At 47.5% G+C, this 16,074-nt stretch overlaps 1 protein-coding gene across 8 annotated transcripts in view; it reads left to right on the forward strand.

Annotated features, from left to right (window-relative positions):
* The window catches only part of LOC115351071 (patatin-like phospholipase domain-containing protein 7), a 36,635-nt gene that overhangs the window by 7,179 nt on the left and 13,382 nt on the right, over nucleotides 1-16,074 (forward strand). For 6 of the 8 annotated variants that reach the window (XM_030037394.1, XM_030037388.1, XM_030037390.1 and 3 more), the window contains one exon: nucleotides 957-1,037. In XM_030037394.1, the coding sequence (XP_029893254.1) occupies nucleotides 957-1,037 (81 nt within the window). Of the gene's footprint in view, nucleotides 1-956; nucleotides 1,038-1,439; nucleotides 2,160-5,028; nucleotides 5,063-16,074 lie in introns of those variants that run through there. The other 2 variants (XM_030037396.1, XM_030037395.2) reach the window with 2 other exon arrangements.

The raw sequence follows: 16,074 nt of genomic DNA on the forward strand, positions 1-16,074 counted from the left end.
TAGAAAGGATCACTTCCAACCCTTCGGGGCCATGATATTTATAAAGATCGACGTTTTTATCTGTGGTCCTCCATGTCTTAGATGAGAGAGCAAAACACAATGCCGACCAGGCTTTCTGAAATGTGCTCACATACTCTAGTCGCATAGTTATTGCGGGAGGGCAAGGGTGCAAGAGGGGCTTTGCACAGCGTTGGAAACATTCTTCTTTTGGATGGTAGTTATATACAATAGTTAGGTGTACGGAGCAGGAGAGACTAAGTACACTTCACTCCATAGTATTCTAGCGTGGTAGTTAGCGGGTCTGCCTGGGAGGTGGAAGATTCAGATTCACTTTTGGGTAGACAGGGAAAATAAATGATGGCTTGTTTTGTGGGTGAGTCTTAAGCATTGGGTGCTAGTCCTTGCGATCCCTGCTGGCAATTTAGATTTTTTTTTTTTCCCCTTCTTCCTGACTGAACTTTGAGTTTAGCTTTAACACGTGAACAGTTTTGTGATGGCTGAAAATGCAGGGGGGGTTGTGTTTGTAAATTACGCCAAATTTGCTGTTATCTGTATATTTTTGCACTTTGCTGTTCTTTGCTTTGTACTACCTCTTGACATGTAATGCCTTGATAAAGGGAGCTAATTCTGTCTCAGAGTGAAGGAAGCTGGTTTTTTTATTGGTTGTTACGTAGCAAAGACAAGCAGGTCGCATCTGCCCCTAGACAAACCTGGCTTTTAGTTTCTTTTAATTTATCACTCTTAGGACGGTGGTTTACAGCTCTGGAGGTTTGAATTAGCACATTTCCATCAGAGCAGCGAGAAAACAAGCATCCAAGTTACCACGGGGGACCGTTTCTTTTAGGGCTGCTCAAAGTATCTGGGAGAATGAGAGCAAGCTGGGCTTTCTGAAATGCTCCATAGATGCCAAATATGCAACTGTGAGCCTGCTGTAATCTTCTGTCCTACACTTGCAGGGTGGAACAGAAGTGGTTGTTAAGGAGGTGCTGGCGGGAGCCAGCGTCCACAGCCGCCTCAGCATCCTTGATGTTACCGTGGTAAGTTCTTGAAAGTGAAGGTTTTCTGCAGCGCTGCTTTAGGTCGCAGAGCGTGTTGGGGGAAGTAGACTTTGAACATTGCTAGGAAAGAATCGGCATGGAAAAAGTTTCTTTGACTAATTCTTTTCCTCCTCCCAGGCCTTCACAGCTGTAAACTTAGTGCTGTGGTGTGTAAGTTGGTTGTGAAGCATGTATGCTTGACAGTGTAACACCGGCTATTTCTGATAAGCAGTAGGATATGAATTATTCTTTTATGGCCGGTCAGGGCCCAGAAGTCCAGGCTTTTACACCGTTTGCTTACTGAATTTATTTTTATTTAGTCTAATGAAAATAAACCTGACAGTTGTTATTACTGTAATTATACTGTGAAACCAGTTGATGGATTTAATTTTTTTTCCTAAGCTGGTGACTATCGGAAGGTTGTGCTCCTTGGCAGGTGACAAGATGAGCTACATGGTAGTTGGTCGTATTTATTGCACAAATTAGCGGTGTGGATTTTGCTTCAGTTGGAGTTACAATGGTGGTTTTGCTGAAATTGTCACAGTGTCTCTATTTAGGAATACCTAAACAGAAGGTGGTGAATTCATCATCTTTGATAATATGCAAGCACTTCAAGCGTTTGCTTGAAGGATTTTGATAGTTGAGAGGATGAAGATAGTGTAATCAATAAGTTGTTCATATTTGACCTTGTATCATGTTTCTCTTGTGCTTGGCTGTCTCCGTTCATTAAAAGGTACTGTTATTCCATCTGTACGTAGTTTTAATGATTCTGTAAAGTGTTCTTTGCCACTTCTAGGTGCAAGCGTGTATCTGTGTATCTGTACGTATAATTTCCATAAAACCTATTGAAAGTGATAAACAATTTTTAAGCTTGGTCACGCTCTCTTCTGTAGAAAGTAATAGCACATGAATAATTTGGACTGCAGGAGTCTAGTTCATGCCGTCAAATCCGTATTAATAGCAGATGTAGAGGCATCTTTGCCCTTGTTACTTCCACCAGTAAATTTTCTTAATGACAATATTCTAAAGAGCAGGACCATCGTATAGGAACGTGAATACTAGTCATGTTCTTTTCCTATATTCTTTTTGAATAAACAAGAAGAAATCCTTCTGGTATAACAATGGTTTGTGGTTTTGGTTGTTTTTTTTTAACGGGTGGTTGCCATTCATGTTGTGTTGTGGTGGGGTTTTTTTGCTGTGGTGGGGGTTTGTTTGTTTGTTTGTTTGTTTGTTTTAATTCTCCTTCTAGCTTTTTGTCTTTCACATTAGTTATCCCACTGGTAAATCAGAAAATAAAAATTACTGAAAATGTGTTGAAAAGAGCTATCAGCATGCGGAAGCATCTATAACAAAAAAAACCTTGCAAATTTTTTCTAAAGTAACTTGTTCTCGCTTATATTTACAACTCTCTTCCTCCCTTGTTTCCCTGCTTGAACTGGTTGTTTTAGTTCTGGTTTTCATCTTCTTTATGCTCCTTGCTGACTTGAGGTATAGAAGTAGCATGAAAATGGGCGAGAAGAGAGAAAGTAGCATTGATCAAAATAGAGGAGGCTTCTTGGTGGCATTCCAAACTAGTGAATGAGTCTTAGAACTTCCTGCAGATACCACAACCTTAATTAAGTTTCACTGTACCACCAAACAGATGGATCTGACATGAAGAAAGAATGCTCAGAGAGGATTTGAGTTGTCTGAGCTGAATTTGTGATTCCTTTGACTGATTTTGTAACACATGATGTCAGGCCGGTCCCCCACTTGGTTGAGAGATGTGCAAGACAAGTGAGGTTGCTGCAAGCAGTGGTGACCTGTTGTTATTGGATCTAAAAAAAATAAGAAGTCACACAAGAGGTACTTTCTAATGAAACTTTCCAATTTTTTGAATTGAAAAGTCCCCTTCGATCTACTAAATACAGAGATACCAGCTGTGAGATAAGAGCCGCCTTCTGTGTTTCCCTTATTCTGAGAACAGATAAATGCTGCTTTCTGAAAACGCGCAGAAACTGGACGCTTTTGAATCCAAGTAGGTGCTAGCCCTTTCCCGGTATTTTGGAAAATTTGGTGTTGTAGTTAATCAGACTCTGAGTTGATACTGCCTCAAATATTAAAGCAGCCTCTGAACCGAACATGGTTGATGTCCATGCGAGTGTTTTCAGAAGCTGTTGCTGAGTGCTCCCTCTACCCATATGTGCAGTCAGATCTTTTTCCTGAACGATGACTTTTCGTTCAGAGTTAAATGGGACAAATAGAGATGGTGTTTGATGCTGGTGGCTAGAGCTTTGGGCTTTACTCTTCTTTTGTCCTCCGTGTGGAGATGGTATTTGGAAAACTGTGAGCAGGTGGCATAGTTGGAATGAAAAAGAAGAGGCCGGGAGGAATATTGATCAATTGCCAGTGACTGAGGGGAGAAACATGAAAGTCTGAGGCTTAAAAGAAGCTGCAAAAACACTGGGGTAACGGTGAGCCTGTAGGGCTCAAGTCTGTTTAAACGGCGGTGGACAAGAAAGATGAGATTATAAAGAAGCAGTTTGGTTGCCGCAAGAACTTTGGGTTGCAGCAGTGTTGGTGTAGTGCGGAGGATGGCAGGTAGGAACGGAGGAAGACAAAATCCAGGCAACGGGAATAGGTGAGAATGTGCCAAGATTGGGGGAACAAAAAAGGGCTTACTACTCCAGGTGGGAAAATGTAAGGCACTTGTGTCTCTTGTAGCAGATTTCTAACAAATTCATTTGGGATTTGGCCCATTAGCTGACATCTGGATTCAACAACAGCTTTAGCTGTGACATTTGTCACCTACAATATTTAATTACTCCGCAGCTCTGGAACGAGACAGAAGTAAATAGTTATCACGTTGAGAACAAGAAGTTCTCTGTTGAAAAAGCCCAAGTTCACTGCTGATTATAGCTTAACTGTTCCTTGTGACCTCAGTGTGTGATTGTAAAATAGTAAAATTTAAACATGGTATATTCTCTGTGTACTGCTGATTACGTTATATTGAGAGAAGCTGACAATTACAGGAACATTTCCTCTCTTTGCGTCCTCTGACAGCTTTTAGCATGTTCCAAACCAATGAGACGTGGTGGTTGGCCCTTTCAAAAGCAGGCTGCTCTCATGCAGGGGTTTCGAAAAGGAGAAATTATGTGCTGAAAAGGCTGCTGCATCCCTATCCTTTATTATGCTAAAACTGGTTTTTCTGAGAGACCGTCAGCATTGGTCTGTCCTCAAAAAAGCACTGTTCAGAAAAAAAAAAGCAACAAACACTTTACTGGGTAGAGTGTAGACCATATAACCTTACACATGGCGGTTATTTTGCCCTTTGAATCACTGTTATGGAACGCTGTTAAACTTAATGCTATCCTTTGTCCAGCGACTAAAGATTAATAGACTTCCTTAGTTTTTCAGCATGTATTTGGTGTAGAGATTGGGTAGGAAATAGAGTCGATGGCAAGTATAGCGATGTAATGTACTTAAAAAGCCGACTATATACATGGGACCCGATGAGATGCATCCGCGCGTCCTGAAGGAACTGGCGGGTGAAGTGGCAAGCCACCATCCCATCGTATTTGAGAAGTTGTGACGTGGGGGGAAGTTCCCACCGAGTGGAGAAGGGGAATGCGGAGGCACAGGACAACACACACAGACCAATGTGATCAGGTGAAGTCCACTTTACTAGAGCATCAGACATCATTTTATACATTAGTTACATCTGTACATGCGCTTAGCTATTTTACTGTTGGTTGCCACACATTATTACGCACTGTCCACGCGTCTAGTTACACTTAATGATTGGTTATATCAACACTGTACACGCGCATAAACATAAAACATAATTGGTTATACTAACTAAAACATGCGAGACTTGTCTCAGTCTAATTGGTCAAGATAAACTGCCGAGTTGAGGTTGTTTGTGCCAAGTTCTCTTTATCGTGGAATGCGCACCTGTGTTTTTTCTAATTGGTATCTTTCTTATTTTTGTCTTCCGTTTATTCTGTTCAAGGCCTTCTAAAGGCGTCTGGAATGCTCTTGTGACCATTAGCTAAAAATGTTTCACAACATTTCCCCCCTTTTTCTTTAAAAAGAGCATTAACAGATCTAGTCACCACCATCCGCGAACTCAGCCCAGCAATCGGTAGGTGCCAGCTTTACGTGGGCGTCCCCACAGAGGCAACGATGGCCTTGCCGTACACCAACCCGATGCTCTTCGGAAAATCCCGGTATTTATACATTTGCAGAGGAACAGATTTCAGCACACGTGGCCAGCGGGTGCCAAAATTCGCCTCAGTTGAAACATAGGGAGCCTATGGCGCATGCGGTCGCTGGCCAGGCGTGCTGCACGAGTCATAGCCATCCTGTCTATTGGTTCACGGGCTTTGTGATGCGGTTGCAATGCACAGAGAATCTTGACCTGTTATGTTGGTCAAGGTGACCTACACGTTAATTTTTGGCTGAGGTGGTATTCACATTGTCGCACCATCTAGGGTGTACCAGATGATGATGGTCGTACAAATCGAGCGGGAGTCCATCGTGGGCCTGTGAACTCAGCCCTTTGCAAATATCTATGAATACAATTAATTAAAACACAGTTAAAGCAACATTATACCTAATAAAATACACAGAATAAAAGAAACCCCTATTTTTAACAAAGATACAAACCAACTCCTAAGTCCCCATCCCACAGCTAAATGTTCTAAGCCGAAATGGCAGCTTCTTAATTGCGTTGAAACCTTGCAGCTCCTTCTTGCCTCTGCAGTTCTGTTATCTTGTTGATTAATTGCTCCACTGTCCAATTTCCTCATGTCCGTTGTTTCTCTGGTGGTTCAAAGGTCCGTTCATATTGTAGCTGTCACGTACTCCGGTCCACTCATGTTGACTGTGGGCTACTTATGCTAACTCTAAATAATCAGGCTCAAAGAAATGTTCCCCATTTCCATGAAATCTCCCACAATCCCTTCTTTTGTTTATGAGCAATCCAGACTTGACTAATAACTTGGGATGCCATTTTCCTCAACAAGCTAACCAAAGAAGGTAAAATTATTACAATAGCTAAAATCACGGTAACTACAACAATACCCATGCGACATAATTCTTTAAACCAACCTGTTATCCCTAATGACCCAAACCATTCATCCAAGGGGTTCTTCTCTACTATCACTTTATTCATGTTATCTTTCAACTGCTGCAACTTTTCATGTATAGACTTCGAATGACCTGATATGTTCATACAGCACATTCCTTCAAAATCCTCACAGCCATGTCCTTGTGCTAACAATAAAAAAACTATAGCCGCCCTATTTTGTAAAATAGCATGCCTTATGTTTGCTGTGTCTTCTAAGAGATCATTTATAATACTAGATGTAAGATTTAATTGCTTCGACGTCCAACATGCTAAACGTTTGCAAACTCCCGTAACGCATTACCCGCTGCCGCCCCTGGTGTAAAAAGAGATAGCAGCACTCTTGTGGCCTTGCCTAACAGTCGTACGTTATCGTTACAATCAGGCCCAAGATTTTCTGTAGATCGCTTGTGTCTTTGATTGTCTGTTAAATTCAGTAACTGAATAATAGAGGGTGCAAACAATGTAAGCTTACCCAAGTAACATGGTCCGCCAAAAGATCTCACTGGGATGCCATGCCAAGCACGATCACCGCATATCAAAAAATATCCGCTCGGTAAAGCCTTGGCAGTATAATTAGTACCTATAAATATCTTACTCCCCTGGGTTTCTGCTCCCATGGCTCCTACACAATAATCTCTACTATCCATAAACTTATACCAAGAGCTTGGACTAGATACATTTGTCCACCCCGACATATTGTGTTGCCGATAATAATAATTCCTGTGCTAAACCCTCCTGCCAAATATACACATGACTTATTACCCATATGTTGATCCTACTAAATCAAGCTCTTGCGGATCCCAGGGCAATGTAACATTAAGAGAATTGATAATCTTTGCAGTTGCTACCCCTGTAAGATTTTGACAATGCTGCTGTGGGATGTGCGACGAATACAAGCTGTAACAGGTCTCATTGATCTTTGTTTCATTCAAAGCACTGCCATCAGAAACCCATGCTCGAAAATCTGGCAGATACAAATATGGCACTCCCACCAACATGTTCGAAATGGATCTGAGGGTTGTACTCATGAGAGGCAAAAAGACTGTTGTCCTGTCTGGGTGGCCCAGGTTATCCACATATTTTGCCTTGGGTTAATTCGGTGTAATGGTAATGCTGGCTGTACCACCGCACATATGGCGATGAGGCAGCAAAGTGTTTCCACCAATGGTGGCGCACCTAATACCTTCTTGTGTCGTTCCATGTCTTGTCAATAATCTGATAACTTCTGGGCATCTGGATGTTTACCCCACACTGTTTCCCCACTTTTTTTTTTTTTTTTTGAAAAGCCAAGTTACAAGAAACGCTTTTGCAATCATGCGTTCAACTATTTTATGATACGTGGTACAATCATTACAACTGCTAATATTACAATTAAAATAACTAAGTTATGTATAAGCAAATCTTTCAACCATCCCGTAATTCTCAAACTAGTTAGCCATCCACTTAACCCTGTGTCGGTTATCGTGAGCCTTTTACTGTGAATCATATTGATATCAGGTGTTAGTAACGTAAGTTGTCCGAGGCTACATGGCCTCCCATTAAGTTTTGATGGAATTCCTCTCCCACGCTCTATTCTCTCAAATAAAAAAAAAAAAACCATCACCGCAGGTAAAGCAGCTGGAATAGAAAAAAGAGTGTGATATTCTGGAATAGATATAGTTACACCAAGCTGTAGCATTTCTATATACAGGCAAAATAGCATTTCCATTCTGACCCTTTCGAGTGGTGTTATAGATGTAATTAAACATCACACAGGGATTCATGATGACTGATCCTAACAACTCTAACTCTTGAGGTTCTTGCATTTCTTGAGGCGGGTGTGCATACAACAGGAAAAGTAAACATGGTATCTCCTTGCTGTAGAGCTTTTTCTCGACAGCTTCCATCAAGCTATGTGTATTTTTTTTTCCCCAATCATTAAGTGAATCGTCACCGGATTAGGACAGAGGCATAGAGTTAGAGGGGTTAGTAGGAAAAGGAGATACAGGTAGTGCAGTAAAGTTAGGTTCTGTTTTAAGTTCAGCAAACCCTGGAGAGGGAGTACCAGGCGATTGGGGTGGGGGGGTGGGGGACGGCAGCGGCACGGCAGTGGCCGCAGCCGCGCAGAGGCCGCGGGAGGCAGCAGCGGGGCGGCCGCGGCAGGCAGCGGTGGAGATAATGGGGGATATAAATGCGGCTCTTTTTCAGAGTCCACCCTGCCTGATGCAAAAGAATTATTATCGGAATCAGAATCCTGCTCGTTAGCGGCCTCCTTACAAACTGCCTCCTCAAAAGCAGTATCAAGTTGTATTGATATGATTTTTCTCTGCCGGCTTGCAAATGCACCAGCGCCAGTTATAAATAAATTTCCATGTCGACAACAAGGTTTTAGCAAGCATTCGCCGAGTCATGTGAGTTAAAGGTGACCCAGAAAATGTATGGGACAAACTGCCTGCGTAAAAGGAGATTTTAAACCATACTGAGCAATTGTAACTTTTGTTTCTTTTATGATTTCCCAATCAAATAGAACCCATTGATTAGGTCTACCCCCAGCCCCAGCAATAACCAGAAACGCTGTGGGAGCTGCTATGATTTCTCCCTCAATTAAGGCATCGCGAATAATTCACGCGCAGGTTTAAAGGGGTGCATCAAGGATACGGTGGTGGTTTTTCTCACTTCATAGCAGGCTCAGCTGTGCAGCTTTTCTATTATGACCCACAACTGACTGCCGAAGTGAGCTCCGGCCCCCTCTTCGTGCTCTTGAGGCGACCCGGGCGTAGACGAAGGCAACGGAGGGTATATGCTAGGTATAATTTGTTTCATGTGAGCGGCGATATCTGGGGGCTGTTTTTCCCTAGGCAGATTTTTACTCGCTTCCTGATTCTGTAGGGTTTCCTTACGTGTACGGTTAGGGAGGCTTGGGAACTGTCAGATGGCTGATTAATATCAGCAGTCCCAGGGAGTGGAGCAGAATTCAAGGGCACAGGAGCAGGCGGACAAGCTCCGGGAAAGCCCAAAAGTTTTCTCTCGCTGCCATTATGTTTTTCTCCCCAGCGTTTCCCCTTCGCTTGTGGTTGGAGAGAGAGCGCAGCAAAAGCAGACGCAGACGCTTTACGATCTGCTTTCATTTCTTGTAGAGTTTGTCTTAATAATTTCCATAAAGTTGCAAGACCTTTAACTTCTTTAGACCTGGCACTAATTCATCCAAAGGGAGGTTTCAGATAGCTTCTACAATCTGTATATCCACATTAATCACTTCCGAGTCTGCCTCGTCCGAATCAATCGGACGAGAAATGGCCCCCCCTAATTCCTCCGTCTCTCGTGGAGTAACAGGCAGGGGGATACTTTCGGCGCCAGCGACCTGGCTGGGTATAGGCAAAGGCTGTGTCTGTACAGACGTATCAGCACTAGCAGAAATGGATGCTCGGGGGGGTAGAGACAGCTGCGTAGAAAATGTTCCTCTAACTGCAGTGGGATAGGCTGACGCGGCTGACATGGAGGCATCAGAAGGGGTCACGGCCGCGCAGACAGCAGCGGCTGCCTGCCGTTCCACCCTCATTGCCTGCAGCACATCCCAAACTACCTTCCAGTGCGTTGCGTATTTGATTGCTTCCTTTGTCTTATCTCCCCCGGCGCTAATAGTGTCCCACAGTGCCTTGCCTACATCGTCCCAAGTCGCTACTTCAAATGCAACATTTATACTCGGAATAAGTTCTCTCGCCCAAGCCCATAAAAGTAACTCCTTTATAATGGAGTTACCACATTTCAACCCTCTCTTAGAGAGAATATGTTGAAGGAGGTTTAGGACCGCTTCTTGCTCTTTGTCCAACCCCATCTCCTTCTCCGACTGCTCACCTGATTAGGGTGAGACCCACCAGGGTAAGATTCCCCTTTTCCGCCGCGCACGCGGTCTTTGTCAGCCCCAGCCCAGCTGGTTATCCTGCCGGGGCAGCAGGAATAATTTCGGCCAGCTTCTCCGCTCCCTCTCTCTGTCGGCTCTCGTCGAAGAATTCAACACCGATCCGAGGGTCCCTGTTCGGGCGCCAATTGCGGAGGCACAGGACAACACACACAGACCAATGTGATCAGGTGAAGTCCACTTTACTAGAGCATCAGACATCATTTTATACATTAGTTACATCTGTACATGCGCTTAGCTATTTTACTGTTGGTTGCACACATTATTCACGCACTGTCCACGCGTCTAGTTACACTTAATGATTGGTTATATCAACACTGTACACGCGCATAAACATAAAACATAATTGGTTATACTAACTAAAACATGCGAGACTTGTCTCAGTCTAATTGGTCAAGATAAACTGCCGAGTTGAGGTTGTTTGTGCCAAGTTCTCTTTATCGTGGAATGCGCACCTGTGTTTTTCTAATTGGTATCTTTCTTATTTTTGTCTTCCGTTTATTCTGTTCAAGGCCTTCTAAAGGCGTCTGGAATGCTCTTGTGACCATTAGCTAAAAATGTTTCACAACAGGGAAACATAACCCCTGTTTTTAAAGAGGGGAAAAAAGGAAGACCCGGGGAAGCTACAGGCCACTCAGTCTCACCTCTGTGCCTGGCAAGATCGTGGAGCGGATCCTCCTGGAAGCTGTGCTAAGGCACGTGGAAAATAAGGAGGTGACTGGAGACAGCCAACACGGCTTCACTAAGGGCAAATTGTGCCTGACAAATGTAGGAGGCCTTCTATGACGGGGTTACAGTCTTGGTGGCTAAGGGAAGAGCAATTGATGTCACCTGCCTGGACTTGTGCACAGCATTTGACACTGTCCCGCACAACACCCTTGTCTCTAAATTGCAGAGACAGGGATTTGACAGATGGACCACGCGGTGGATCAGGAATTGGCTGGATGGGCGCACTCAAAGAGTTGCAGAGTCAACGGCTCGAAGTCCAAGTGGAGAGCAGTGACGAGTGGTGTTCCTCAGGGGTCGGTCTTGGGACCGGGGCTGTTTAACACCTTTGTCGGCGACATGGACCGTGGGATCGAGTGCACCCTCAGCAAGTTTGCCGACAACACCAAGCTGTGTGGTGCGGTCGACACACTGGAGGGAAGGGATGCCGTCCAGAGCGACCTTGACAGGCTTGAGAGGTGGGCCCGTGTGAACCTCATGGCGTTCACGAGGCCAAGCGCAAGGTCCTGCACGTGGCTCGGGGCAATCCCAAGCACAGATACAGGCTGGGCCATGAGTGGATTGAGAGCAGCCCTGCGGAGAAGGACTTGAAGTTGGTTGACGAGAAGCCCAACGTGACCAGGCAATGTGCGTTTGCATCCCAGAAAGCCAGCCGTATCCCGGGCTGCATCCAAAGCAGCGTGACCAGCTGGTTGAGGGAGGTGATTCTCTCCCCGTACTCCACTCTGGTGAGACCCCACCTGCAGTACTGCGTCCAGCTCTGGGGCACCCACCATAAGAAGGACATGGACTTGTTGGAGCGAGTCCGGAGGAGGGCCACAAGATCGATCGGGGAGCTGGAACGAGCTGTCCTCGTAGGAGAGGCGAGAAGGAGTTGGGGTTGTCGGCCTGGAGGAGAGAAGGCTCGGGGAGGACCTTATAGCAGCCCCCCAGTACCTAAGGGGGCCTACAGGGAAGCTGGAGGGGGACTCTTTTACAAGGGTGATGTAGCGGACAGGAAAGGGGTAATGGCTTAAACTGAAGGAGGGTAGATTGAGATTAGATATGAGGAAGAGCTCTTCGCTGTGGAGCGCGGTGAGGCCCTAAACAGGTCACCCAGAGAGGCCGTAGCTGCACCATCCCTGGCAGTGTTTGAGGGCCAGGCTGGATGGGGCTTGGAGCAACCTGGTCTGCTGGAAGGTGTCCCTGCCCATGGAGATGATCTTTAGGGTCCCTTCCAACCCAAACTGTGATAAATGAGTTTAGTCCCAAACAGGATTCCAATCAAAGTTTACAATTTAGTAAATGAATAAACGCAAGCAAACAGCGCTGGGTGCGTCGGGAGTCTCTGCTCTACCAAGACGCACACTGTGAAAAACAACCCAGCTTCTTTTATAGTCTAACATCAGTTACATCGTGTCCTTCCAAAAGACTCTCCACCTCCTGGTTGTGCAGGTGCAGTAGTTCTCCTAGAAACTTCTCGAACTCTCCTCATTGGCTGAGGGGTCTTCTGTACAATGTATCTCCGACCAAGCTCCTCACTGCTCGGGCATGACAGCAGACATCCTGTGCAACAGGCGACACCCTGCACAGCACCAGCTGTGGCCATCAAAAGCCAAGCAAGGCCGCAACGGACACCTCCCCCCCCCAACAAGTGCATATAACAAATTGCTCACACACTGCCACTTCAATACACCCTCTATTCATACATACTAAAGATCACCCCGTTCGTAACCTCGCTTAATACTATGATAAATGCCTCAGTTCTCCCCTAGGATCTCTTGTTTAACACTGCGCAGTTAACAACAAAACCGGTTTGGGGCTGGCAAAAAAGAACTATATACATATCATCTGTTTCCTCCTGGCCTGCGGTTATACGAGGACCGACAAAATGGTTACAGTGAGGGTCACATTTTATTATGCGGCCCTAGCATTGTTTATATTGACACGAATCAGATGAACACATTTCAGAGCCCGCCCACCCCCAGCACACAAAATTTGTGTCACCTAATGCCATCTCCTGTGAATGTGCAGTTGCGTTCATCGTCTCGTTGAGTCCTTTTGACTAGTCTGGCTTGGAACATCACGAGACGTTTTGGTTATTTTGATTACACAGGACCCCTCCTCTCATTTTGAGGGTCCAAAGCCCTCTCTTACAGCTGGAAGCCTCCACTGGAGTGCCCAAAGCCCTATATTCACGACCAAAGCTTCCTTTCTGGGGGTCACAGAGGAACCAAGAGGTTCCCCTCCTTTTCAGGGTCCAAAGCTTCCTTTTTAGCACCTAGCCCATTCTTTTGAGTGCCCAACGCCCCCTTTTTAGGGCCGAAATCCTCATTTTTAGGGTCCAAACCTGTCTTTTATGACCCCATAGCCTTTTTTTAGGGCCCACGGTTTCAAGTTGAGGGTCTAAACCCTAAAGGCGGAGCTTGTCGCCTGGCAACATCCGCCTGGTAGCCTGTGGGGAGTCAGGGGACCCGGGACAGGCAATCGCATTTGAGGAGGTGGGGGCAAGGCAAGGCACGTGATTGATACGTAGCCAACCACTCAGGCTTTGAGGCCTGCAGGAAAGGGGGGCAAGAGTCGAAAAAGCTGGGCAGCGTGTGGGGCGGGGCATGCTGGCTCCACCAATCACGCCTGGTGGGAGAGCAGCACACGGAAGATTGATAAACTGTCTGACCCATCATTTGATGGGAGGAGCAAGGGGGAAATCCCAGGCAGCCAGCCAGATGAAACGTCCCCTCAGGGCAGGGCGGGCACTGTTGGTGGCGGGAGGGTGACCACCCCAGGCAGCCAGTCAGAGGCAGCATCACCTCAGGGATGGGCCGTGCGAGCCCCAGACCAGGTCAGAGTGGCAGCCCAGTGGGCCAGTCGGGGAGAGCGTCACCTCAGGTGAACTGCACCTGGGCAGCCTGACCACCTGGGGCTGCTCAGAGGCAGCCCTCAGGGAAGGGCAGGCGTCAAACCAGGGCAGAGTGACAGCCTAGGTGACCAATCAGAGGCAGCATCACCTCAGGAGAGGAGACTGACAGCCCCCCAAACCTATGCCGGTGAAGACCCATGTGAGAAGAAGGCGGGCTCTGCTGGCGGCCAGGCCGAGCCTCAACATGGCGCACATGGGGCCTGCCCCGAGGCCCAGCAGCCCTGGGCCCAGACCTGCGGCCCCTCTTCCCCCCCTCCATCCCTGCCCCCCACTCCCGCACCCACCCCCATGCTCCAGAACCCCCCAGTCTCCATGGGAGCCCCCGGCTCACAGACAGTCAGTATCCCATGGCCGTGCCACTAGACAGCAGCCATGGGCCACCGGGCTTCTTGCCGCTATCGCTGCCGGCACTCGCCAGGCGGTGACGAGGACGTGCCGGTGAGGCTGCCAGGGTGACGGTGAGGCCGCCGGTGTGACGGTGGAGCGCGCGAGGATGGGTGGGGGGTGATGCTTGCCGTGGGGCTGCCCGCCACCACCTCACCCACATCCCCTCCCCGCAGCCGAGGCAACCCCACAGCCGCCATCCAGCGTCCCCCCCCCGAGATGGTGAGTTGAGCGGGGGGGGGGTGGTGGGGCTGGGGTCTCCCCCTCAAAGCAGGGGGGGGATCCCAGGGTTGATGCTCTCCGCCCCTCCCCACAGCCGCTGCGCGTCCTGTGCAACAGGCGACACCCCGCACAGCACCAGCTGTGGCCATCAAAAGCCAAGCAAGGCCGCAACGGACACCTCCCCCCCCAACAAGTGCATATAACAAATTGCTCACACACTGCCACTTCAATACACCCTCTATTCATACATACTAAAGATCACCCCGTTCGTAACCTCGCTTAATACTATGATAAATGCCTCAGTTCTCCCCTAGGATCTCTTGTTTAACACTGCGCAGTTAACAACAAAACCGGTTTGGGGCTGGCAAAAAAGAACTATATACATATCATCTGTTTCCTCCTGGCCTGCGGTTATACGAGGACCGACAAAATGGTTACAGTGAGGGTCACATTTTATTATGCGGCCCTAGCATTGTTTATATTGACACGAATCAGATGAACACATTTCACACAAACCATTCTAGGATTCTACGAATACCAAATTCCTTCTTTGCCTAGAGCCAGGTTTTAACTGGCCTGCAAAAGAGCAATGCTGCATTTACTTTTGGGTGCGGCAAAAGCACAGAAATGTCACTTGATAATTTCTTTAATTGAAAGAAACTGGGGAAAAGCGCGGACGCCTGGTAGCTTTGCACTGTAGGTCAGAGCGATGTTTAAAATTTGAAATCCCTCACGAACTTGAAGATCAAAGCCGTTAATATCATCCTCAGATTTTCCAGAAGGTCCAGCTGAAGTTGGTGTAACTAAGAAATCAGTTCCAATTAGTGCAATTTAACTTTGGAATCTGCTTCACTGTGACTTCCCGACCGGCGGGGCAGACGGAGCTGGAGCTTTGTTTTCCAGAGCGGCTGTCAGAGACTGAAGGCGTTAACGTCTCAAACATCGCGGGGGGGCAAGTTCGCCGTGATGGCGCGCTCAGGCTAACAACGAACCCTGCCTAGCAACGAACCGCAGGCAGGTGAGACGGCGGGCGGCAGCAACGGGCTCGGAGCGCGGGCCGGAGGGCACGCAGTTCCCTGTTCTGATAGGCTGAGCGGGGCAGCTCGCCATATATGGCCCAAGGGCAAAGCACGGTCATACCTGCAGGGAGGGAGAAGCTACTCGCCGAGCCGACCCCCAAGCCCGACGACCCATCTCCCGAAGGCTCTGGAAGCACAAACCGTGCATGACGCCTGATTAGCCGAATGGCTCGAGTGCCCGCCCGAGGGCGGGGCGAGGAGATGATAAAAGGACACGAAGGGGAGCCCCACGGGCGTTCGCCCACCGGAGCCGGCGCCCTCTGGTGACGGACGGACGGACGGACGGACGGACTGACGACCTCGGCTGGCGGGACCCATCGGCTGAGCGGCTGGCGCCCTCGGCTGACGGGCGCCCGCGGCGGACTGGCCCAGCGCTGCAGCGAGGACAGGTGAAATGTCTGCTTTCTTTTCTGTCTCTTGGTGCCGTTTTTTCTTTCCGTGATCCCTCTACCTCGTCCCTTTAGAGATGAACCGTTGCCCAAGTCTGGGACCAGGGGTGGATCTAGCCACCCCTAGGCTCCTCTGTGAGAAGGAGTCTGGAAACCAAGGGGGTCCGCTCTGAACCTGGTGACTCAACGGGAGGGCTTCTCCTTACTGTCTTGCTGAGGTGATCCCTAATTCACCAAGGCTGGTATGTTTAATGACATGGTTACCACGTTTTACATGGTCTACTGTCCTAGTTTCATGCCACTTCTTTCTATGACCATGCTAATTCTCAG

This window comes from Aquila chrysaetos, chromosome 15 (assembly GCF_900496995.4).
Source record: "Aquila chrysaetos chrysaetos chromosome 15, bAquChr1.4, whole genome shotgun sequence".
Lineage (NCBI taxonomy): Eukaryota > Metazoa > Chordata > Aves > Accipitriformes > Accipitridae > Aquila > Aquila chrysaetos.